The 24795-nt window shown below is 36.7% G+C and overlaps 1 protein-coding gene across 4 annotated transcripts; it reads left to right on the plus strand.

Annotated features, from left to right (window-relative positions):
• The first annotated feature begins 813 nt into the window (after window positions 1–813).
• LOC121241870 lies at window positions 814–22091 on the plus strand. Of its 4 annotated transcripts, XM_041139726.1 has the most exons (14): window positions 814–1029; window positions 1281–1413; window positions 1873–1912; window positions 2328–2593; window positions 2678–2752; window positions 2840–2900; window positions 3020–3156; window positions 6963–7059; window positions 7162–7228; window positions 9226–9324; window positions 11384–11473; window positions 18233–18387; window positions 21325–21426; window positions 21524–22091. In XM_041139726.1, exons 4-14 carry the CDS (start codon window positions 2347–2349, stop codon window positions 21672–21674), a joined length of 1281 nt encoding a protein of 426 aa, XP_040995660.1. In that variant the 5' UTR covers window positions 814–1029; window positions 1281–1413; window positions 1873–1912; window positions 2328–2346; the 3' UTR covers window positions 21675–22091. The 4 variants fall into 4 exon arrangements, with proteins under 4 accessions (XP_040995660.1, XP_040995659.1, XP_040995661.1 ...); XM_041139725.1 differs by lacking the exon at window positions 1873–1912; XM_041139727.1 differs by lacking the exons at window positions 1281–1413; window positions 1873–1912.
• Window positions 22092–24795: the final 2704 nt, after the last annotated feature.

Consider the following 24795-nt stretch of genomic DNA (forward strand, 5'->3'; position numbering starts at 1 on the left):
TTGGCCTAGTTCCCAGCTTGAGGGCTCCCATATTTGCGTAGGGGACATAATGTCTATTAGGAATGAGCGTTGGATAGTCAACAAGACAGATCAGCCTGACATTCTGCGGCCGCCTTTAGAACTCGGGGGCCTGCACAGAGCGTAGTGGAAAATGCGAAGGGTCCTTGATCCATCGACATCAGATCATCTACGGCTTGTATATACCAGGCGCATGGTCCGGGAATCACGTTGCATTAATGGCATTACTGTTAAGTTACACGCCACATTTATGGAGTCGATGCAAAGCCATGCCGCATTAAAAAAAGTCTGATAGTAAATACAGAGAGGAAGGCATAGATGTTGTGGAGAAAAAAACTATTTGCACCCTCCCCAAACCATGGTATAAATAGTCAGTTCCGGTACCAAAAAGTTCTCTGATTCCTATACCCATTTATTTATTTACAAATTTTCAAGAATATTTACTAACATTGGTATCGAAGTTTACCAGGTCCCTAAGCTGCCCTCTCTAAGTTGCACTTCTCTCAATCTTTTGCAAGCCTGTTGTCAAAGACCTGAGTTGTCAAAACTTAATCTAAAGACGTGCGAAATACAACGTTAACACATTTGTTTAGGTATACAGATGAAATGAGATGAAAATTAAACGTTAAATAAAATATTAGTAGAATATAATTTTTTAATATAATTTTATTTTGAAATTTAAAAAAGTTGAATTATTTATTGTATTTTATGAGCAAATTTGAAAAAATTATATTAAATACTAAATACAACCAAATCGCCTAATCCGTTATTTTATATAGAATCATTCGGAAAAAAAAACTATACTCCAAAAGCCGAATCATTTCAATTCGAACATTCCAACACTCTCTCTCTCTCTCTCTCTCTCCCTCTCTCTCCCTTGAATTGGAAGTTTTGAATTCGCGTGCGATGAAGATTTAACTTTTCTGCAAGGAGGCTGTGAAATTCTTCGACTTTAGGGCTCTCTTATTGGCTCTGCTTCTTTCTATTGGTAACACAAGGGTCTTGTTGATGGTAAGGCTTCACTTCCATTTCGTTAGCTTCAATTCTGAATGATCCGAAACTGGTTCCGTTCCTCTGAAGAACAGGACGAACACTGGATTTTTTTTATATTTTTGTTTTTACCACATTTTGTTTCGGTGTTCTCGAATTAAACAGTGAAGCTCAACAGTTTTATTTTGCTAAATTCCGGGGAGGATTGTGGTTCTCTCTCTTTTGTACTTTTCCCTCTGGCTTTTGCTGATGTTTTTTTTTTTTGCTCTCAGATTAGCTAAAATCTGGAATTCGATATTCGCTTCTTTCCTTCTCACCAACCAAAGGGAGCATTCCTGTTTTCATTCCGGACTTCTTCTGTAATTTAAGTTGCGAGCCCGCAATTCCTCGAGATTATCCGTATATGTACGTATGTTTATCTTTATTGCTCCATACTTCACCCCCCCCCCCCCCCCCCCCCCCCCTTTGTAATCCGATAAGGGGGTTAGTCTTTACTTCAGTTATCACTTGTTTGAGCTTGTTTCGAAGTCCTTTATTCCCATTTTTTTTCGCTTGGAGAGGGTGGGAGGGATTTCCTAATTCCAGTTGTTATTGAATTCCATTTCTTTGAGATTTTGTACTCGAGTGATGGGTTGGGGAGGGGGGGGGGGGGGTGCACGGGGGATTCCTACCTTAAGTTTGAATCACCATGAAGCCTGGATTGCACTTTTGAAGAGCTCGTGATGTCACAACAAAAGTTTGACAAAAGTAACACTGTCATAGCTCATGCCATCCTCGTGATGCACTTTCTTTCCATGTATAATTCTTTCCCTTCTTCTAATCTCTAATTCTTTTTTTTTTTTTTTTTGGTGCGGAAATAATCAGAAGTTTTGACTAATCAGTCGACCGTCTGATAGGGGACAAGGTGGGTTGATCCAATTTAATTATTATTATCTTTAAATAGAAAAGACGTCAATGACATAGAACTATTCTATTTGTGGAATGGATCGCATAGGGCCAAATTTATTACATCAATTACCAAAAAGCACTCATTGTCAACAGAGACACAGATAGTTCTAGTACCAGTCATTTCAATGCTGCTCGTGAGTAACCTACTACTTCTGCTTTGTTGGTTGACATTTAATTAGTCATCTTTATGGCTTGCTTATTGTTAATAGTCTACTTCCTTGTGAGTGTTTCATACGTTTTTGAAACCTTACTTAAACACCCTTTATCACCAGTATTTTTTGTGAGGCACATTGCATGTTCAACTGTTTGTATGTATCTGTTAAAAGAAAATAGTGTTGAAGCTGATTTATTTCACATTATTGGATTGACAGATACAATAAGTTTCAGGATATGGGATGCCTGGTGTCAACACCAAAGGATACTGGTGGAAATAGAAGGAGGCCAGCAAACATTGGAGAAGTTTCAGTATATGTTCCTGGTTTTCGGATTCCTAAACCTGTTGATTTCTCCCAGTCACTTGGTGACCACCTGACCAAGAATTTAGTGGAACGCCTATCTGCTCTAAGAACTCGTATTGTTGTAATGGCTGGTCAAGAAGCTCCTACAGTGACAAGAACGAGGAGAAAAACCCAGCATGGTTTGTTATGTAAAAACTTGATATGCTTTGATCACATAATACCAGTTCAGTCATTGACGCATTGGATGATATTATTATTTGTAGGAGGCTCAACTTTAGCCGATCTTCAGCAGGCTCTGGAAGATTACTTGCCAGTTCTTTTAGGACTAGTTAAAGATGGTAAATCTTGTATTAGTGACATCCTCTGATTATAAAGCGTTAAATGTTGAATAAGTCCTAAAAGTGTTGTTTTCCTGTTTTTTGCAGGAAGCCAGCTACAATACAAAGTACAATTTGTATGGGTAAATCAGGAGGATGAGGCAGAGGTGAGAGAGCAGGACTAATATATCAATCTACAAATTCATACAGTCTCTTTGATTTCTAGTTGCATTTCATCATCTAGTCATGTGGAAAAAAGAGGTTCTTATATGAGTGGGTACTTTTGCAGGAAACATCCATTTCTAATGCTTGGTACGAGGTGTTGTCAGTTTTGCATTTGATGGCAATAATATCATTATCACAGGCCAATTTATTACTTCTTCCAAGAACGTCTGCTGATGGTTATCAGCCAAAGGTATCAGAAGGTAGTTTTTGCTGGAAAACTTTATGCTTGAGTTATTGTGATCTCTAATTCTGTTTGTTATTATTTTAAACTTTTTCTTTATTGCCTATCATAATAATTGAGCAACATGTGTAACGCCCTAATGGAAGGCCCAAACCACTTGGCTTATACTCTAAAAGGACTAGTCAATGATATAATTGGAGTCCCATTGGAACCATTATAAAGAGCAAGACCTTCTCATTCCCAAGCAATGTGGGACCCAATACACCACATACTCTTTACACATCATATGGAGTATCACAATCTTTCCCTATTTAAATTTCCGATTTCCTTGTCGAGCCAGTCCGTCATAGGTGACACGGCTCAAGTTCCACATTTTTGGTTAAGATAAACTCTGATACCATTTGTAACGCACTAATGGAAGACCCAAACCACTTGGCTTATACTCCAAAGGACTAGTCAATGATACAGTTGGAGCTCTATTAGAACCATTATAAAGAGCAAGAACTTTTCATTCCCAAGCAATGTGGGATTCCATACACCACCTATCCTTACACATCATATAGGGTATGACATGTGATTCCAAATCTTTCATATAGTTATTTTGAGCCTTTTAGTGGAGATAAAGTTCTCTCTTTTTTGTCAATTTGCAAGACTAATAATACTGGTTCACTGCAGAAGACATATCAGCTGAATTTGTGTAATCTTTGTCCAATAGATCTTGCTGCCAATCAAGTTGCATGTTTAGCTAATCAGTCTGCCTAGAAGGATATATGTGGCAATGGCTAGGAAACCCATTAAATAATGTAACCAAACCTAATAATTGTTCGCAGCGATGCAAAACATTGGAAATAGAAAAGCCTTCACTGGAATTTGGTTTCCATTTCCCTTACAAAGATATTATGTTATGTTCCCTTTATGTTTCTTAGCAGCATGGTTAGAAGTCGTCGTAGTCTATATTGGACATGGTATTGATGACATGTAACACCCCAGTCTCATATGGAGAATATAAATAAAGTACATAGAGTGGGTAGGTTATAAAGGTAGTCATGTTTACTAAGTCCCACATTAGCTACTTCTAGGTTTGAGCTTTATAAGTGATTATAGAAAGCTTCAAATTGACTAGTCTTTTTGGAGTTATAGCGCAAATGTGGTTAGTGCTTTCCTTGGATTGTTACATTTGGTATCAGAGCCACCTAGTAAGGCCAGTCATGAGATACTGGAGCACTACATAATATGGCTTTTATGAGGACGTTAAGAATTTAAAAAAGGGGGGGGGGGGTTTGAAACACCCAAGTCCCATATTGGGAATATAAGTAACTCACATAGAGTTGTTAGGTTATAAAGGTAAACATGGGTACTAAGTCCCACATTGGCTACTTAGTAAAATTGGGTTTCATAACTAATGATAGAGAAACTCCAAATTGACCAGTTGTAACACCTTTTCCCATATGTTAGGAGTGTTATATATGTACGTAAAAACTCTGGTAAAGTAAAATCTACTCCTGACCCTCCTGCTACATGTCCACATCATCATCACCTGGTACATTAAAACATAAAAACAAACAAAAAAGTGAGTTGAAGACTTGGTAAACATCACATCATACTGCAAACATAATTTAACTTAACCTTGGAAATGTTCATTCATAAATTATACTTATATGTAGGATGTGGACCATTCAGTCGTAACATATACGGAATTTAAGAAGTAATCATGGCAATTCATGTAACATTGATGAGTGAATGATCGAATCTATGTATCTAATATGTTCCATGCATGACTTGTTAATCTTACCTTTCACTTGTATAGTGGCCATCATAACATGTGTGCATCGGCCCAATTGTTCGTTGACTACACAAAATCATAACATAACATATGGTGGAACACACTTAGTTTTGTGGCTTGCTTATCCACTAATAACACAAGGCCAAGCATCAAAGTTTTCTTATCATGATGCATGCGAACATGTTGACTATTTGATGTTCATGGCGTGTCATATTCATATTCATGTGCATCTCATTCATATTCATATTCATGGAATAGCACTAAACATGGCATATAAACAAAACATGGTTATTGTAATATGACATCCATTTATGACAATCAATAAGCATAACATACATAAGAGTGATTTTCATGACATGACATCCATTCCAGAGAAACAACTAAATCAGCATGTCATAAATTTGCTTCCACAATCAACATTGTCATAATTCAATGAAGGTTCATGAAAAGGGGTTGACAATGAACATGGCAGTACATAACATAGATAAACAACACTTTTTCATGCAAAACAGAATAAGTATGGCACACATAAAGGTTATGATCATGCCACTTACCTTATCTCCTTAGATTTGAGAATCAACTAAGCACGTCAATCAAACACCTATTAAGTTAGGTACATATTCCATGTCAATCTCTACTCAACCTCCTATCATTTGACTAAGGTATGAACCAATACTCCATAATGTTGTTTGCTGTCTACCTAGTGATGGTGAACAAAAGCTAACTTTGGGTCATATATTCTATACTTAAACTTCACTATATGCTCTGTGTGTATGTGTAGACGTGCTCAAATGCATGTAGATTGCCAAACAGTGGCTGTTTGGCCCACTTGTGGTTGCTCACAGCAACTCCTTCTAATGTCTTGTGAGGAATTCATGAACTTCTGGTAAAACAAATGCTAATATGCTCAGATTTGACTTCTACTACTAAAGTCATCTGAGGTTGTTAGCAGCATCTCTGCATCTTTATATTTCTAGGTCAACTATAAAAAATTAAATTGGGCACCAAGCTGGCACCACAAGCTGTCCAGTGGGCTGGACCGCATGCTTATCATAAACTACTCTCAATCATGTAAACTTAAAACGCATAAAAATTCAAATAATCAAACAAGAACAATATATAAAATTTAAATTGTAGAATTTTAATCTGATTAGGAAAATCTGGCTCATGGGCCCTATTTAAAGTCTAATCCAAACTTAGGACTAGGGTGCAGCACCAATCTTTTTGGGGTTATTGAGCATGTGTCTAGCGCTATACTTCGATTGTTACATGGCAACTGGCGGTGGTGTTATTATTTTTTCTCTAAGATTATTTCTATTGAATTATGCATACTGGTTATTACTTATAAATTAGTCATTTGGTGAAACAAAGCTCAATACTCCAAAATCAAGATGTTTTTGCTGACAGATTTGAATCTATCGTGTCTTACCTGTTGGCTTGTATCAATAGTTTTATGAAATGATGTAAAAAAAGTAATATATATATATATATATATATATATAATTTTTTTTTTCTAGCAGCAGATTGGATGAGGTATAGGTCAGTTGAAGATTGAAGAAAAGGCCTCTTCTTAATTCATAGCTGTTACTATGTCAAATTGTCAATCTTGTTACATCTAGCAGGATTTTTTTTTTTTGAAACTTGAAAACACTAATTTGAGCCCAACTAAAAATTTTGCCTGGTTGGTAATCTTGTTTTAAATTTGTTTCCTAGTGTGAGGAATAATCTTCAATGCTTTAGGGAACATTTTTCTCTTTTAGTTTGGTGATGTATCTAGCAGTCCTTTTCTGGTTTGATGTCAATGTACCTAGGGGTTTATCTTCTGTTTGAAAATGATATAGGATGTTCCTGTCATACATGATTTCTATCACCTGGTGAGAAATCTCTGCTGGTTGAATAACTCGTTATGTGATGGTCACTCTTAGCGAACTTAGATGCTGCTTTCATGCTTCCATTTTCAATTTTTACCTTTGTGTTCACATTGCTTCTCTAATTTCTGCTTGTCCTAACATAGAAATGTCAACTTGGTTATTTGGTGGCAGAGAATAGACGTGCTTCCATTGATGTTTTCTTGAAGGCAGCAGGATACCTAGATTGTGCTGTCCGGCATGTTCTCCCACATTTTCCTGCTGAACTCAGGTTTATATGGGTGAAAGAATTGCACTAATAGCAACTTCCTATATGTTATTGTTGTTACTTCTAAGGCTTATTCTTACTTATTTTTCTGCTGTTCCCTTGTAGGAGAAATCTTCCAGTAGACCTAGCAGAAGGAGTTCTTCGAGCACTTTGCCTGCAAGCATTAGGACAGGTGCAAACTTGTTCTTTGGATGGACTTAGATGATGAGTTGTTAGGGTGTTTATTATTACTTTGTCAGGAGTAATAATTATTGCATTAAAATGCATGAATTGTTGGGGGTGTTTATATTACTTTGTCATGAGCAATAATAGTTGCATTGAAAAGGGCATGCTCAGGCTTTCAAACTTATAACTTCATATTTTTCTGATAGAGATGAGAAATATTTCTTTTCATAATATCTAAATAGTTGCTGTCAATAAGGTATAGGCTGTCCAGTAAATTTAATATATTTTTTTTCTCAAAAGCTGGAGTGGTTCATCTGGCTCTTGCCTGTGGGGTGCATGTCATGGGATCAAGCTACTGTTTGCTTTAATGTCATGCCAATGTGTGAGCTGGAATCTCATGCCAATATTTGCTTTATAATATCTCTCAACTCTCAAGAAGAACAAACTACTCGCAATGGGATAGGATCAAGTTGTACTTAGTTGGTATAGCACTTTGTATATGTTACACCAACAGTTTGATAATTTGATTTCCATATGCTTGTGTTGCATTAAATCAAGTCACTTTTTTGTTTTTGTTTTTGTTTTTTTATAAAAAATAAGATGTAGGTTTGCACATATTTTATAGTTGGGAATCTTTTAATCTCTGATTGTCTTGATGTTTGGCAAATTCGTTGAGAATGTAAGCTACTTGTTATATATGGTAAACTCTTGAATTCCCACCCCCCAAAAGGACTATTGAGTGATAAAACTAGGGGTGTAAATCGGTCCTGTCCGGTCGCGGGGGGGGGGGGGGGGGGGGGGGGGGGGGGGGGGGGGGGGGGGGGGGGGGGGGGGTGGTGGTGATTTCGGTCCATCATTTTCCCCGGACTGGACCAGGCTGAAAATCCTTAGGAACCGGACCGGACTGGTAGCTATCGGTCCTGCCCAATTATTTTTTATTTTTTTCTTCTTTTTTTTTTCAAATAAATTAATAAAAAAAATTTATTTAAATTACTAAATTAAAATTAAGTGAATTATTAATGTGAATTATGTAATTAACTCATTAAAACATATTTTATATGGTCAATGATAATAAATTAGATGAAAATCACATCATTAACTTATATAATTACTATATAAAAATAATATATTAAATTATTAAAAATATTTTAAAAATATATATAGGAGTTTGGTCTGGTCTAGTCCAAAATTTATAGACCCCGGGATCGGACCGAATTTTTTCGGTCCACAATTTATGGGACCGAGACCGACCGGTCTGGAGTTCGATCCAGTCCGGATTGAATGGTTCGGTCCGGTCTGTTTTTCCGGTCCAGATCGAACTCCTTACACCCCTAGATCATGAAGCATTAATAAAAAGAGTTACATAAGTTGTAATTAAGTTGGATATACAACAACATTAATATCTATCATTTCTAGTAAATAAAATCCACTTGACATTTTCTCTTTTGATGGTCTTGGACTCCACATGCTTGGCCGCTTGGATCTGTCTTTGGTTTGTTGAGCTGGTTGAGCCCGTGTGTCTCTATTGGGTTTCTACTAGTTCCATTGAACTGGCTGTAATGGCTTTCTCTATTGGTTTTTTTTTGGCTTTTTTTGGGTCAGGACGTCAAATGGGGTTATACAGAGTATAGTAGACCTTGATGGGAGTTGAAATATTGGTTAAGCCTTTGTCCATGCTAGCTTAAGTTTGTGGATTGCTTTGGATATTCAGCTTCTTCTCTATAAATAGATGATTACCTTTTTCTTTAAAATGATAATAAATTGATTCAATTTTTGAAAATATGTTTTGTAAAGGCACTTTCCTTTTAAATGGCTGTTACTGGTGCTCTTCCTACCCAGGTGGCATTCTGGGAGGAGTGGTTAGATATAGTCGTAATCTTCAGCATTTTTTTTAATCACAGTGACTTCTCTTGGTGCGCACTTAGGCTTGGCACTTTCCATTTTTTCTTTTCTTCCCCTCTTTTGTTTTATGGCATTGATGATATTTTTGATGCATTGTTTTAGGGTGGTGACACTCAACTTGGAATGGCAATTGATAGCACCAAAGCTACTCTTGCAGTAAAGCGAAGACTTGCATGTGAGATGGTGAAGTACTGGCAACAGGTGTGAAAACATCAACTTTTCACTATTAATTATGGACCTAAAAACTTCACGCTCCTGTTGTTTCTTGTTTTTTGGCTTGTACATATGACTGTTAAATTTTTTTCTAGAGAATTATCAGCTTTTGCAGTTATAAAATCTATAATCTATCAGTTCTTAAATTTTGATCCATGGCAGGATGCCATCAGAGCCTCTTTTCTGCAACATTTGTTACAAGGGTTTCTTCTTTTTCTTTTATTTTTTGGGTAGGAATTCTGATCTCTTTTACTTTCACACCCTCTTTATCAATTCAGCTCACAGTTCTGACCCCATCAAAATAATAAATGTGTGGAACATCCTTGTTTAATAAAGACATTTGAAAACCCATTAGTAACAAAGGCACCACTGGGGAATAGGAGTTTCTATTATTATATGTTACTTACGTGCAATAGGTGCCTACTTAAAGCTGGCGAGTGTGTTCTGATTTGGAAAATCTAAGGCCAGGCTTGTATAGGCACATATTCTTCAGAACGTGATTATATATAAAATTAATTTAATTCCATTTATTTGTTTCTTCTTTTTTGTTTTCTGGATCGACAAATGGATCTTAGATGGTCTTCTGTTGTTCAAAGTGTAAGCATGCGGCATTACCAATAAAAAAAAAGTGTAAGCATGTGGATTTGAATTGCATAATCCAAAAAAGAACGTGAGTTCAAGATCATGTTATTTATTTTAGTCAAGCAGAGTGAGTTGAGATCTATAGCTCGTCTTGAGCTCAAAAATGAACTTTTGAACTTGTGTTGAACTCGGCTAGTTTGTAGTGCTAAAACTGATTACAGAAAGTGTTTTATGTCAGAGAAAGCGGAACTGAATTGGCCCCCGTTTCTTTCTAGTCACCATTAAATATTCAATGAAGTCCAGATTACATCCATTTTGGTTGTTTGACTTGTTCAGATAACACTTTATTCTTAATATTTGATACTGGTGGCTTACATATGGCCAGGTTCTGAGAATGCTAAAGTATACCTGCTTGTGATTTGGTTCCCCCTTTTCAGAGAGTATGATACGAATGGGGTTGGAGTGATTGGTTTGTAGAAGTTTCAATAAACGAACCTACCACACACACACACACACACACACAGAATTGGTTTGTGAGTGTGTGCAATGAAGCTGGAAACTTAATTAAGTCGGTACTATTACGCTTCAGCTTTATAGCTTGCCAAAGCACAAGTGTAAAGAGAACTTTGGATGAGAAGGCTATATGTCAGGCAAAAGTGGTTCTCAATCCCTACCCCTGGGATAAAGCGTGGTATGGTATTGTTAGATGCGTTTCTCAATTTAGGAGTTTGAGATTGAGCTGGTGTTGTATCTGGATTCTTTCGGATTGTTTAGAAGTTTTAAAAAATCTGATGTATTGAGCTGACATTGGTTTGATTAGTTGGTTTACAGTTTTCACAAATGAAGTTAACCCTTCCAACAAGTTATGGTAACCAATGAAAAATACTCTTCCCTCTAGAATGATCATTTTAATTAGCATCTCTGATTCTTTTGGTATCTAATACTTACTATTATATCTGAAAGCAGTAGCGAATGTGTGATTTTCTGCTGTCTAGTCACTTAGTTTTATTGTCTTCTTATTCATTTATTTCTCTTGGAAACTTGTCCAAAAACAATGGAACTTTTTGTTGGGTTGTAGGTATGAATTTCTCGTGGCCACAATTTTTTCCAACTCATTATTTTCTTCATTTACCAGTGAGATCGTATATGTAATGCTAATTTGATATGTAGTTATGCATACTCCTTGTTTACTCGAATATTGGGTGATCGTAGTTGTTTTCTCTTCGTTATGTGTGATAGTGATGATAAATTTAAAATTTTGTGGTTGCTAACTTAGGAACCTGTTATAGTTTAATTTTAGATATTTTGTTAGTTCTATAGCGATAACATATCTTTCCAAAATGATTCTTGATCACCCACGTTGTCCCTCGTATTTATGTGAGTACTAAAATATTGTTTTTGAAAGAAGGCGCAATTACTCACTTTGGAGTATATGTTGCTTTAATTCATGCTTTTCCCTTTGCAGGCTCAAGATAACATAATGAACCTTCCATTAGCAAATGGCTGGGGGGAAAAACATCGACTCTTTGTGAAGTGGAAATATGTTGAAGCAAAGGTAGCTTATTATTTTGTTTGTCTAATTATAGTCTTTCGGTCTTGTTGTAATCCTTAGTTCTCTCTGGTGTTCAATCTTTATCTCTTCTTCTTGTTTAGATTGCATGGTTTTAAACCTCCGTAGGGAAAATAAAATCTCACTTCTAAGTTATTGGATATGAATGGAAAAATACTTGAACTCTTGAGTCTCGAGGCATAGTTAGTTAGACATACACATAGAATTCAAGTGAATTAGAGGCTATTAAGCTCATTTGGAAAAGGTTCTCACTTGGATCTTGAAACTTTATGAGGCAAGAAATAGGCCTTTGAAATTGACCATCCAATTTACAAGTTCATGATAGGATTTAGACTCAAATGGCACACAAGCTCAAATTAGAAGGAAAATTGGTTCATAATGAGCAAAATATTTTTTTTTTTGAAATTGAACTGTTTATATGATTAGAAAAGAGAAATGATTACCGTAAGGAATGGATAGTGAATGTTGTTGAAATGTATTACAAACCTCTAATATATCTTGGAATGGATGAAATTTGTGTAATAGATAATGAATTTTGATTTTAAAAGTTGGTCTACATCACAACATTGGAGAACCTATAGTATAAATCATATGGTTATATGAGTATACATTTTGACTGAATTATATCAGAGGTACTTGAATACCATGACTAAGGCCGATAGTAACTGCCAAGTGTTCATTTGATGAACTTAAGGATGCTCTAGCTTAAGGATGAAATGGTAGACATATAGAATCTTGAAATGCACCTATATTTTTCCTACTATGTAATGCCCTGGATTACTTAAGAGGCCCAAATCTAGTGAACTGGATAAAGGAAAACAAAAAGATGATCCGGCCTTTCAAAAGACAACCCGGCCCATGTCGGTGTGGCGGGTTAAGAACGTTTCCGGGTCTATCTTGGGTTTGAATTTGATTGATATCAATCAACCATCGATGGTAGCTCCTTCGGCATTGGGGTTGACATAGAAGAGTTTGCCGGTTGTTTATATCCCTGGGATTAGCATCTTGTCATCGGTTTGTTCGCCAATGGTTGCTCTCGAGGTCTCGACGGTCGTTCTCCTAGTATTTTCTCGGTTGGAGGTGTCTCTTGGGATAGAGTGATGGTGAGGTTTGTCCCTTTCCTCACTCAAATCTCGGAAATCTTAAGGGATGCTATGAGAGTGTTTCTGGGTGTGATTTAGCTTTGCGTAAAGAGGAGGATTATCATCTTAACTCATTGGTGGAGGATGATTATTCGCTAATGGGGGACAATTAGAGGTTTGCTGAGATGAAGATGGTTGTAAGGGATATGGAGAGTATGGACTGTATTCATAGTGAAAGGGAGAAGGTAGGTGATGATCCTATGCCTTTATGTACTCTGCTCCCAGGTGTGAGTATGGTTGGGTGCTCTTCAAAATGGGTGCTTAAGAAGGTCCAAGAAATTCAAGCGTTCTTGGGATTTGACCAGTTTAGGGCCTTATTGCCATTGAATAGGGTCATTATTCGTCCTCGAAATCAATATCGAAAAAATAGATAATTGAAGAGGCTTACTAGCACAATAAATTATGATGCAAAGGAGGGGAGTCTAAGTCGAGTAAGGAATAAGGGGAGGGTTTCAAATTCAAATTAATGAAGCCCAAGATACTATCTTGGAATGTTAGGGGGCTAAATAACCTTAAAAAGTGCCTTTGTACAAAAAATTTACTCCGTCAATGGAAGGTTGATGTGATTTGTTTTTAGGAAACAAAGTTGCAATTTTTCGATAGGAAGATTATCGGAAGTTTATGGGGATGTGTTCTTAGGCGGATGGGTTTTCCTTAACTCTAAGGGGGCCTCTGGTGGAGTCATTGTGATGTGGGATAAGAGGATTGTGGAACTAATAGAGGAGTGTATTGGGGAATTCTCAGTGGCTTGTTTATTCAAGAACGTGGAAGATGGATTTGAGTAGGCTTTTGCGAGCGTTTATGGGCCTAGTAGAAGGCTTATGTGGGATGAGATTGCTAGGGTTTATACTTGGTGGGATATGCCATGGTGTATTGGAGGGGATTTCAACGTGACTTGGTTTCCAAGTGAGAGGTTGGGGGGGACTTAGTTTGATCTTGCTATGGCTGATTTTTCTGATTTTATCTTTGATCTAGAGTTATTGGACTTGCCTCTGGTGAGGGGTGCTTTCACATGGTCTCACAGCCGAACTTGGTCAAGGTTGGATGGATTTCTTGTTTCTCCTTCTTTGGAAGGCTTATTTTTTGGAATGCTGCCAGAAAAGAATGTCAAGGGTATGTTCGGACCATTTTCCTATCATATTGGATTGTGGGGGTATTCATAGGGGTCACAGGTATTTTAAGTTTAAAAATGTGGTTAAAAGCCGATGGTTTTGTGGATATGGTGAGACAATGGTGGTCTTCTTACCAGTTTATTGTACCCTGGTTTTATATTGGGAGTTTTATATTGGCAAGTAAGCTTAAAGCTTTAAAGAATGATTTGAAGAAGTGGAATGTGGAAGTTTTTGGGAAAGTTGATTGTCGAAGGAAGTCCCTCTTTGAGGAGTTGCATAGGTTGGAGGAGAGGGCTGATATAGGGGGTTTATCGGAAGAGGAGTTGAGTACGAAAACTTAAGTGACTGCTAATCTTGAAAAGCTGATTTTGATGGGGGAGATTTTGTGGTGGCAGACATCTCGAGCTCTTTGGTTGAAAGAAGATGATCATTGCACAAAGTTTTTTCATCGGGTTGCCAACTCTCATTGTAGAAACAACGCCATTGAGATGCTCCATTTGGAGGGTTGTGTGATTGACGATCATGCTAATATTAAGAATTATGTGGTTCATTATCATGAGATGCTTTTATCAGAACAACAATCGTGTAGGCCAAAACTTGATGGGCTGGTTTTTGAGACTTTTGACATCTTGAGTGCAAATTGGTTGGAGAGACGTTTGGGGAGGGCGAGGTGCACCATGTGGTTAGAGGGATAGCTAGAGACAAAGCCCCTGGATCGGATGGATTTTCCATGGAATTTCTTCAGAAGTGTTGGGATATTGTGAAGGGAGATATTATGAGAGTTTTTCAGGAATTCTTTTCTTATCAAAAATTTGAGAAATGCCTAAATATGACATTTTAGCACTCATTCCTAAAAGGGCGGGGGCGATGGATTGCAAGGACTTTTGTCCCATTAGCCTTGTAAATGGGGTGTACAATATTATTTCAAAGGTACTTGCTAATCGTTTGAGTATGATTATGGAGAAGATAATCTCGAAACCTCAAAATGGTTTTGTTAAGGGGCGACATATTTTTGATTCGGTTCTTATTGCAAATGAATGTTTAAAGAGTAAATTGAGAACGAGAGTGCTAGGCATTTTATGCAAGTTGGATATGGAGAAGGCCTATGACCATGTGAATTGAGATTTTTTTTTTACTTGGGAGGTGTGGTTTTGGGGAGAGATGGCGTATGTGGATTGAACATTATGTTACCCCTGCTGGTTTCTTCAACAACACACATGGATTGAGACAAGGGGATCCAGTGTCCCCTTTTCTTTTTGTGATTGTTATGGATGCACTTAGTTGGATGTTGAAGGCAGCGGTTGATGCGGAATTTCTATCTTGCTTCTCAATGGGAAGCACTAATATTGGTTTTATTAATGTCTCTGATCTCTTCTTTGCTGATGACACATTACTGTTTTATGATACAAATCCTAGTCATACTCAGGTGTTGAAGGCTCTCTTGATTTGCTTTGAAGCTGTTTCTAGTCTTAAGGTGAACCTCAGGAAGTTTGAGATGGTGTCAGTGGGTGAAGTTAGGAACATTAGAAGGTTGGCAAGTATTTTGGGCTGCAAGGTTGCTTATTTTCCAATCAAATACTTGGGTCTCCCACTTGGGGCTTCCTTCAAGGCCAAGGCTATTTGGGACGGGGTTGTGGAGAAAATTGAGAGGAGATTGACTGGCTGGAAAAGACTGTATTTATTGATAGGGGGAAGAACTACTCTTATTAAGAGTACACCCTAGGGGTTGGCTCAAGTGGTAAAAGCCTTGGTCTTGGTGGTATGCTTCCTCTAGGTCTAAAGGTCAAATCCTCTTCGGTGCAAACAATTTCTAGGGGCCATTGGATTGGGGGAACTCCCCTTGAATTACCCAAGGTGTTCTTGAGGGAAATCTTTGCCGAGGGCTTGTGCACCCCTCGGATTAGTCGAGACTTTGTTTTCAGACACCCGTTGCCAATAAAAAAAATAAAATAAGAGTGCACTCTCTAATCTTCCCACTTTTTTTTTTAATCCCTTTTTCCTTTCCCGGCAAGTGTGGCTAATTGAATTGAGCAGATTTTTTGAGCTTTTTTGTGGGGAGGAATTGTAGAGGAGACTAAGTTCCATCTAGTTAAGTGGAATAAGGTATGTACACCAATATCTAGTGGAGGGTTGGGAATTCAAAATCTGAGGATTTTTAATAAGGCACTCCTTGGGAAATGGTTAGGGGGGGGGGGGTGCCATTAGGAAGGAGAATCTTTATGGAAGTTTGTTATTGAATTGAAGTATGGGAGTTTGTGAGGGGGTTGGTGTTCAAATGAAGTGAGAAGTGCGAATGGTGTAGGTTTGTGGAAGAATATCAGAAATGGATGGGAGGCCTTTGTTCGATTTATTAGTTCTGCGATTGGCAATGGATCTAGAATCAGATTTTGGCATGACTTTTGGTGTGGTGATTTAGCTCTTAAGACCATGTTTCCTTCTCTCTTTTGATTGGCTCTTGATCAAGAGGCTTCGATGTTTGAGTTATCGGATTGTTCTAGTGGTTCCCCACAGTGGAATGTTTGTTTTATTAGACCTGTAAATGATTGGGAATTTGAAGCTATTTCCGATTTTTTCAGTTTATTGTATACTGTACATATTGATAATAATGTAGTGGACAGGATGCTTTGGATGTATACTGGGGGGGTAGGAAGTTTACTGTGTGATCTGCGTATAAGACTTTGCATAGTCAAAATTATGCTTTGTTCCCTTGGAAGTGTATTTGGAAAAGTAAGGTGCCGCCTAAGACTTCTTTATTTGTTTGGACTGCATCTCTAGGGAAATTCTTGACTATGGATAACTTGAGAAAGAGGGGTCTCGTTGTAACAGATTGGTATTATATGTGTAAGAAGAGTGGGGAGTCGGTAGATCATCTTTTACTTCATTGGGAAGTGGTAAGGATGTTATGAAGGGAGATCTTTAATAGAATGGGTATTGCTTGGGTGATGCCCAAGAGGGTGGTTGATTTGTTTGCTTGTTGGCAACGATGTAAGGCTAACTCACTAAATGCGGATGTTTGGAAAATGATTCCTCTATGTATCATGTGGTGCCTATTGGTTGAAAGGAATGTATCATGTGGTGCCTATGGTTTGAAAGGAGTGGTTAGAGTTTTGAAGATAAGGAGCATTCTTCGGATGAGCTTAGAAGTTTCTTCTTCCATACTTTATTTCTTTGGACTTCATCTCGTGTTTTTAATGGAGCTTGCTTTAATGATTTTCTTGTATCCTGATTTTTGTAAATAGGTGTATGCTGGTTGTATACCTCCTGTGTACTTCGGCTATGCCTATTTACTCAATAAAATTTATATAAAAAAAGGGTGAGTTATGATAGAGTTATATGAGTGTCACATTTGTTATTTTCCAGTTGAAACTAAGTTTTATAATGATTCCAAACTGCTCCATGGTATCAAAGCCGGTCTAGTAACACCGTGTGGTGTTGGGGATACAAATAGCACAAAGCAATAAAGTGAAGCCTAATCTTTTGATATTGGATGCCTAACATTTATTTCAGCCCAAGGAAAACAAAATTGGAGATTTATTTATGAAAATCATATCCGTAGAAAGAAACCTCCCGTTTAAAATATAAAATTTGACTTAGTAAGGGTTGATCCTGTCTAATATTCCTCTTTTTTGGTACTTTAGGACGTCTCAAGAATCTTCTGTTAAACAACTTGCTAAATATTTCAGTCACGAAATTCTCGGCTCAATCTCATTCATCTTCTATAGTAGCTGGTGAATTGTTGATGCAGTCTATTTTCTCCTACACCACTAAGTATACATATGTAGATTTAGGCCAGGTGTCCCTGGGCACAGATCTTTGTTGCATTCCTTAAGGACATGGACTGTCGATTTGATGGTGCCCAATTGCAAATAGTTGTATGTGAAGTTAAGTGTTTGATGTGGAATGGATGTTCCGTATGGGGACAAAATTAATTTACCATCATTAGTTGCTCATCAGGATTATTATTGGCAAGGAATTAACCAGGGTTGCATATCTTTCTTCTCTTTCTCCCCTTTTAAAAGTGTAGAATTATTGACATTTCACCAGGGCTAAAGTTAGGGGTTTGAACCTGCTTAATGATTTGTACAGTTCCAATAACTTACTGGTCTGTATGCAGCTTGCAGCTTGCAGCTTTATTACCCTGTTTAGCACTAGTCTTTATTTCCTTGTCAGTCCAAGTTTCTTTCAGAATCATCCACTGGTTGGAAAGTGAAATGGTCGAGTTTTGAAGCTAATATTTAATGATATTTTCAATTGTTGCGGTGCAGTAAAATGTTTTTGAACAATATAAATCTGCGTGTTCAAGATTTACTGTGTTCCTGATTATTTCGGTCTATAAAATTTGACATCTGCATAGGGCATACCACAAAATTTCAGCATTATTGGTTACAGCCTAAAACGATATTAAGTATATAATTTATTTTTGAGTGCTGAATTTGTTACACAGTTCAAAGAAACATGCTCACTTTTTTTGTTTTTCCATAATTATCTAGGCTGCAGCATATTATTATCATGGTTTAATCCTTGATGAGGGAAATACCGAAAAATCCCATGGGATGGCTGTAGCTGCTTTGCAAGCGGCAGATGAATATTTCAAAGAAAGTAAGAAGGCGAGTGAGGCTTTTAGTACAGCTCCTCCTCTGTCCAGGTAATTAGAATTTCCTGTTTTCTTTCAGCAAAAAGGAATGAAAGGGGAAAAAACCAAGATTGATTCTCTGGAAATAAATTTATGAAGTAACAGTCAGTAAATCATTTACTACCTTTTGAATTGTTGTGGGAGTTTTTCTTCTCTAAGCCTAGAACGTATTTTCTTGTCATCTGTGGGAGTTTTTGAAATCATTTGTTTTAGGTTAATAATCATGTTGATTTTTCTACGATTCCATTTATCCTTAAAAATCTTGAACATACTTTCTTGTGATCTGTAAGGCTATTCAGGATTTCTTTTGTTTGATGTGAAACAAATCTAAGTATGTTGGGTTTTAGTTGAATAGGAGTTTTGCTTGTGATTTTTTTCTGATAGGTAATCAAGAAGTTTTATTTGTAATTCTGCTGGTGAATTTTTTTGTTTTTGATAAGTATTCTGCTGGTGAACTTTTAGATTTTAATGGTTTAAAATGAGGTCTGGTTTTCCAAGACTCTTAAGAAGAAAGAAAGAAAAAGAAGAAATAAAACCTAGGCAATCACACCAAGGTTTCCTAGGCTATTACAGTGGAAAACAAGGCAATCACACCTTCGAATAGCACTGGTAGCTGCTAAAAATCTTATTATAAGTAACATGTTACATAGCTTTAAATAAGCTGCTAGTGATCTTCCTTTCCTGACAAAGACTAGGATTCCTGAGTAAAAAGAAAAAAAAAAACATTCATCGAAAAAGAAAAAAATAATCTTAGTCGGAATCTACTAAAAAGAAACAAAACCAAAATACTTTTGATCAGCCACTGATAGAGCCCGTGCCACAATTCTGGGAAATACTAGCTCGATTGACTAATAGGATTTACGGATAAGATGATCAAACTATCCAATTTATTCTTCAAAAGGAGAAAACATAAAATATCTAGACAGCTGACGCATGATATAATTTATCATGTAAGGTCTGAAGTAGGCTTAATGTCTGTCTTATTTAAATTTGCTATTCTTAGGTTTCTTTTAGCTACATCCGTAGTATTTGAGCTCCAACTTATTTTAAAAAAACTGAAATGGTTAAATGTGGTGCGGAGGGAGGGAGGCGTAGACTTGCTGAAAATCGCATCACAAGTTGGAGATGATCCATATTGGAGCGTAGAACTATGGGACACAAGGGAAATTAGCTAAACATAGATGGTTTACTTAAGGTGCGGTTTGGATAGTAAGTTGAGATGAGATGAGTTGAGATGAAAGTTATAAAATATTGTTAGAATATTATTTTTTAATATTATTATTGTTTTGAGATTTGAAAAAGTTAAATTGTTTATTATATTTTGTGTGAAAATTTGAGAAAGTTGTAATGATGAGATGAAACACTTCTTGTATCCAAACCGGACTTTAGAGATATATCTGTCCAATGTTTTTTTTGATAAGTTATAGCTGTCCAATGTTTTTGTTTTTATTTTTATTTTATTTTATTTTATTATAGCTGTCCAATGTTTTCTCATGCCATATCATATTTTTGCCTAATGGAAATGCAGAGGCTGCCATAACACTAATAAATCATTAATGATGTGGAAGTCTGTCCAAAACCTGGGCAAATCAGTCGTCTGCCCTGAACTTTGGGTTTGTCAAACTATTGTTCGTAGGCAAATGCAGAGGCTGCCATAACACTAATGAATCATTAATGATGTGGAAGTATGTCCAAAACCTGGGCAAATCAGTCATCTGCCCTTTGGGTTTGTCAAACTATTGTTCATGGGCGGCAAGTCTCAAGACTCGAGCAAAGTTTGTGAGGGTTTTCATCAGTAAACTAGAAAAACAAATTAGGGTAAGGGGAGAGAAGATCAATGTAATCAACCAAATTTTGGAGATAAGGCTGTTAGTATTGGTACTTTTTTAAAAGTTTAAATTTATTATACAATTACTCAAGGTATACTAACTCACTTATATATAGTACTTTTTTCCTTACTATTCCTGCACCACACAAATCTACGAGTAGTTACCATAATTTGACTTCTTGTGAAAGTAATTTTGCAGGCTTCTGTTTATTCTCGTCATTGTTTACATGTTTTCTGGTCCTTTCTATTTTGTCTTTTTACAATAGTTCATCTCACTCTTTTCCCTGACCTTGAGATTGCACGTTTAACTACTCTTTTTGAGACTCTGTACACAGGTTGTACTTAGGATCATTGGACGTGCTTGGGTGCCTTTTTCTTTCAAGTTTGGGGAATGTGAGCAGTTTCATGTGCTTGAATCTTACAATTAAGACTGTTGCAGAATATGGTGTTGAGGCATAGTGGTCTAGCCAACATTTGCGTATTTAGGGTCCTTTTATTTATCAAAAACAAGATTTTAATGTCTAATAATCACTTGTCCCAAAATTGATGGGAAGAGGTAATTTAATTATTAATATTATATCTTTAACACTTCCCTTCATATGTAGACTAGACTCTCCCTTAATAAAGGGCCCAATATGGGGGATATTTAATGAATGGGGTGGAGTGTAGAGCTAGAGTTTGAACTCAGGACTTTTGCTCTAATACTAGTTAAATCACCCACTTGTGCCATACGCTTAAGCTGATGGGAAGATGTAGATTTAATTATTTATATTATATTTTTAACACAAAAGTTTGTACAAAATATTCTGACCTTGGATTAATATAACATTTGGCATGCCCATTACAGTGAGATTATGGAACTATGGACATTCAACTTTCATCACCTTATTGCATTTTTACACAGCCCGTAAATTGTGGAAGGACATTCCAAATTTCCAAGTGGGTCTTTGTGGTTTTCTATGTTCATACTGGAATTAATATGTGGGGATCTTCTTGTAACGACAGCAAGTAGTTATTGTGTCCGGCATTTTTATTTTTACACTTATTTCTTTAAATGAGGGATTTATTTGGATTTGAAATAATGTTGTCTCTTGTGACCTCACTTGCCATCCTTGGTGCAGAAATCCGCCGCTTTGGGGAACCATGAAGTATCTTTCTGAGAAAATTCCAAAAGATACTTCAAGCAAGGTTCGGATAAACCGTGATTTATACTCTTACGAGAGGTAAGACTTGCTTGCGAAATAAGAACCTTGATGCTTTTTTTGTTTATCATTCTTGATTGATAAAAGGTTGATATTGATCAACCAATCTCGATTGCAGAATCATGGAGACGGCACCAACATTGCCCGACTTTGCTTTGGCATTGAAACCTGATGAATATCAACTTCCTCCAGTGGACGCCTCTTGGAACGAGGAGAACATGAATAGAGGACAAACTGGCTCCAACCAGCACAAGGGTGAAAGAAGATAATTATGAAGTTTTTTCCGATCACAAGGGTACAGGGGCTACCTTAAACATGGAAAGCCCATCTTAAAACAGGTGGACTAAAATTTATCAATTGCTGTCTTTCAAAGGTCCATTTTAGTTGTGTTTTCATTTTCTTTGTTTTTCCTTCTTTTATTTTCTCTCTCTCTTTGTTTTAATAATCCCTCTTCCGAGAAGTCTGTGACCTACCCTGTTATAGAGCTTTGTACAAGTTGCTGGTATGTGTAAATCGCCAAAGAAAGGGAAGAAAAAAAATGGTTTATTTGCCAAATTCCAAATAATTTGTATACAGTTTTGTCTAATTATGTGCAGCCACGGCGATTCATATGTTGTATACTTGATAGAAAAACTTTGTACGAGTCTGCTACTGCAAGAAAGGAATTTTGTTTGCCATTATAGCTATTTCCTCATGTGAGCGATTCAATCTGTATGCTTGCGCTCGTATCGGTGTGTTTACTGTGCCCATGTCACATGAAATATCTTAGGCACTCGGAGAATTTGGATGACATGATATTTCCACTTTATCACAGGATGACATGTTATTAAAACTGCTTATATAAACACAAGCTTTTAATGGCATACGATTTTATGAGTGTACATTTTACTCGTGTACATTGAACATTTTTAGGCATTCTAGGAATATGGATGATGCAATTCTTTCATCTTATCACAAGATGGCATTTCATTAAATTTGTTTACGAAATACAATTTTCTAATAGAGCTTTGCTATAGATTAATCACTATGCACCCTACACCTACACCTGACATAGATTTTTTTTTCTCTCTCTCTCTCCAGCCAACTCCTCTCTTCCTGATCTCCATCTCTTCCCAACGTCCCAGTTGTCATCGTCGCTGCTATCCACCGGCACTACCCTCTTGACATCGCTGACCTCCTTCACCTCCAATCCCCTTCCTCCCGTGGCTCCTCCCCAGTCCATGCTCGAAGCTTCTCTCTCCCGTTCCCTTGGTTTCTCTCCACGAAACTGCCCAACGCCACCACGTGAAGCTCAGTTAGCCTCTGCCTCCATTCCCTGCACCAATGAGAGTCACTGCTGCCCAGCTTAGCTCTTCCACTTAGGGTATAATTTCTGAAGGGAGAGGGAAATCGTGCTTTCGTGCTTCCGGGGGGGTTCGACTGAGAGAACCGGTTCACTTTAGTGAACTTGGTTTGACACGTTGGGTGTGGGGTTTAATAATTGGTTGATGAGCAGATTTATTATTTCTAATAACGTGTAATCTTTTGATAGGATAAAGTACTACGTGTTTGTTCTACAAGACTATTTAATAATTACTCATTGCACATTACTATTGTTACATCTATGGCTTCATTGTTAGCCTCGTTTGGATGTTTAGATTAAATAAGATGAGATGAAAAATTTGTGAATAATAATGAAATGATTTGTGAATAATAGTGAAATAGGAGATAAAAAGTTGAATAAAAATATTATAAAATTAAAATATTGTTAAAATATAATTTTTTTTAATTTAATTTTTATTTTGGGATTTAAAAAATTTGAATTGTTTTTTGTGTTTTGTTTGGAAGTTTGGAAAAGTTGTAATAATTAGGTAATGATTAGATGAAAAAATTGAAAATCTAAAATTGAAAAACGTTTGTATTAAGTGATGTTTGTATGCTGAGATGAGATCAAACCCTACCAAAGTTTACTACTTTTATGATTTTCTTGATTGGAACTTGTACAACTTTTGTTGGGTTCCCCCACGATGTTCCTCATGATGTTTTGGTGGGAAAGAAATGTTTGCAGAAAACTATTGCTGTCACTTCTAATTACAGAATCAGAGGAGTATCCTGTTAATTCTTCCAAACACAGTTGCCGTTCAGATGCAATCAAAGTGCCCTAGAAAGCAAAACAAATTCTATCCTTTCCGGACTTAAATCTATCCCATGGGACAAATTTTATCTCATTTTATCTTGATTGTCCTTAAAGAAGGTTAACCCATTACGTCAAATTATATGTATTTGTTGTTGTCATTCGGGACCAAAAATTATAACTAGGTCTGAATTCGGTTCGATTTGGACGAGATTGTATGTATATCTGAGACCAAATTGAACCAAATGGTTTGTATAATCTACAAACATTGAATGAAAATGCCTGGTTTGGTTACATAGTTCAAATCATCTCATCCCATCCCATCTCATATAATCATTACAGCTTTCTCAAACTACCACAAGATATAATAAACAATTTAACTTTTTCAAATTCTAAAACAAAAATAATATTAAAAAATAATATTCTAATAATATTTTATTCAATTTTCAACTTTTATCTTATCTCATCTATGTAACAAAATGAGGCCTAAACCAAATTTTTTCAGTTTTTTTTTTCTCCCCAACCTGGACCAAACCTACATATAAATATGGGTTTTTAAAGTATTTTATATAATATAATGTACATATTTAATATTATACGTATTAAAATTGAAATCTCGGACTAAACTGTGTAAAAGACTAAAAGTGGCGAGTTCGGTAAGTTAGTTAAATCCACCAGTACTTTTTTGAACAGTCCTAATTATAACCCGACCACCCAACCATTTTCCTATAAACAAAGTAATAGACAAGCCATTTCCTAAATGTTCTTTTTTTTTTTCGAAAAAAAGAATGCATTCTGGAATTAAGCAAGGTTTTGGCTATCGGCCAATACAAGGGATGAAATTCAAGGAGCAATGCAAGCAATATCTATAAATTCAGTATCCCTTAGTACAACTTCTCTCGCTAGCTGATGAGCAACTCCATTGAGCCACCTCTTAACATGCTGGATTTTCCAAATGGAATCAGTAAGTAAATGTCAAAAACCTGTTAGTAGAGAACTAAGCTTCCCAACATTGTCGTCCAATGATGAAACAACATGAACAAGGTTGAACATTTGGACGGGATGGTGGTGGTCTTTCTTGGATCTGAAACCTTAGTAACCCCCTTCACCCTTGTGTGTGTGCATGAGTGACTTGTGAGTAGTGAGAGTTAGAATGGTACTGTGCGACGTGTTCCTTGAGAACATGGTTGTCACCTTCTTTCTTGCTTGTGACTAGAAAGAGAGAGTGAGAAATGGTGCTTGTTTGGTGAGAAAATAGAGGGAAAATGTGAGAAAGT

The sequence above is a fragment of the Juglans microcarpa x Juglans regia genome, chromosome 8D, assembly GCF_004785595.1.
Source record: "Juglans microcarpa x Juglans regia isolate MS1-56 chromosome 8D, Jm3101_v1.0, whole genome shotgun sequence".
NCBI lineage: Eukaryota > Viridiplantae > Streptophyta > Magnoliopsida > Fagales > Juglandaceae > Juglans > Juglans microcarpa x Juglans regia.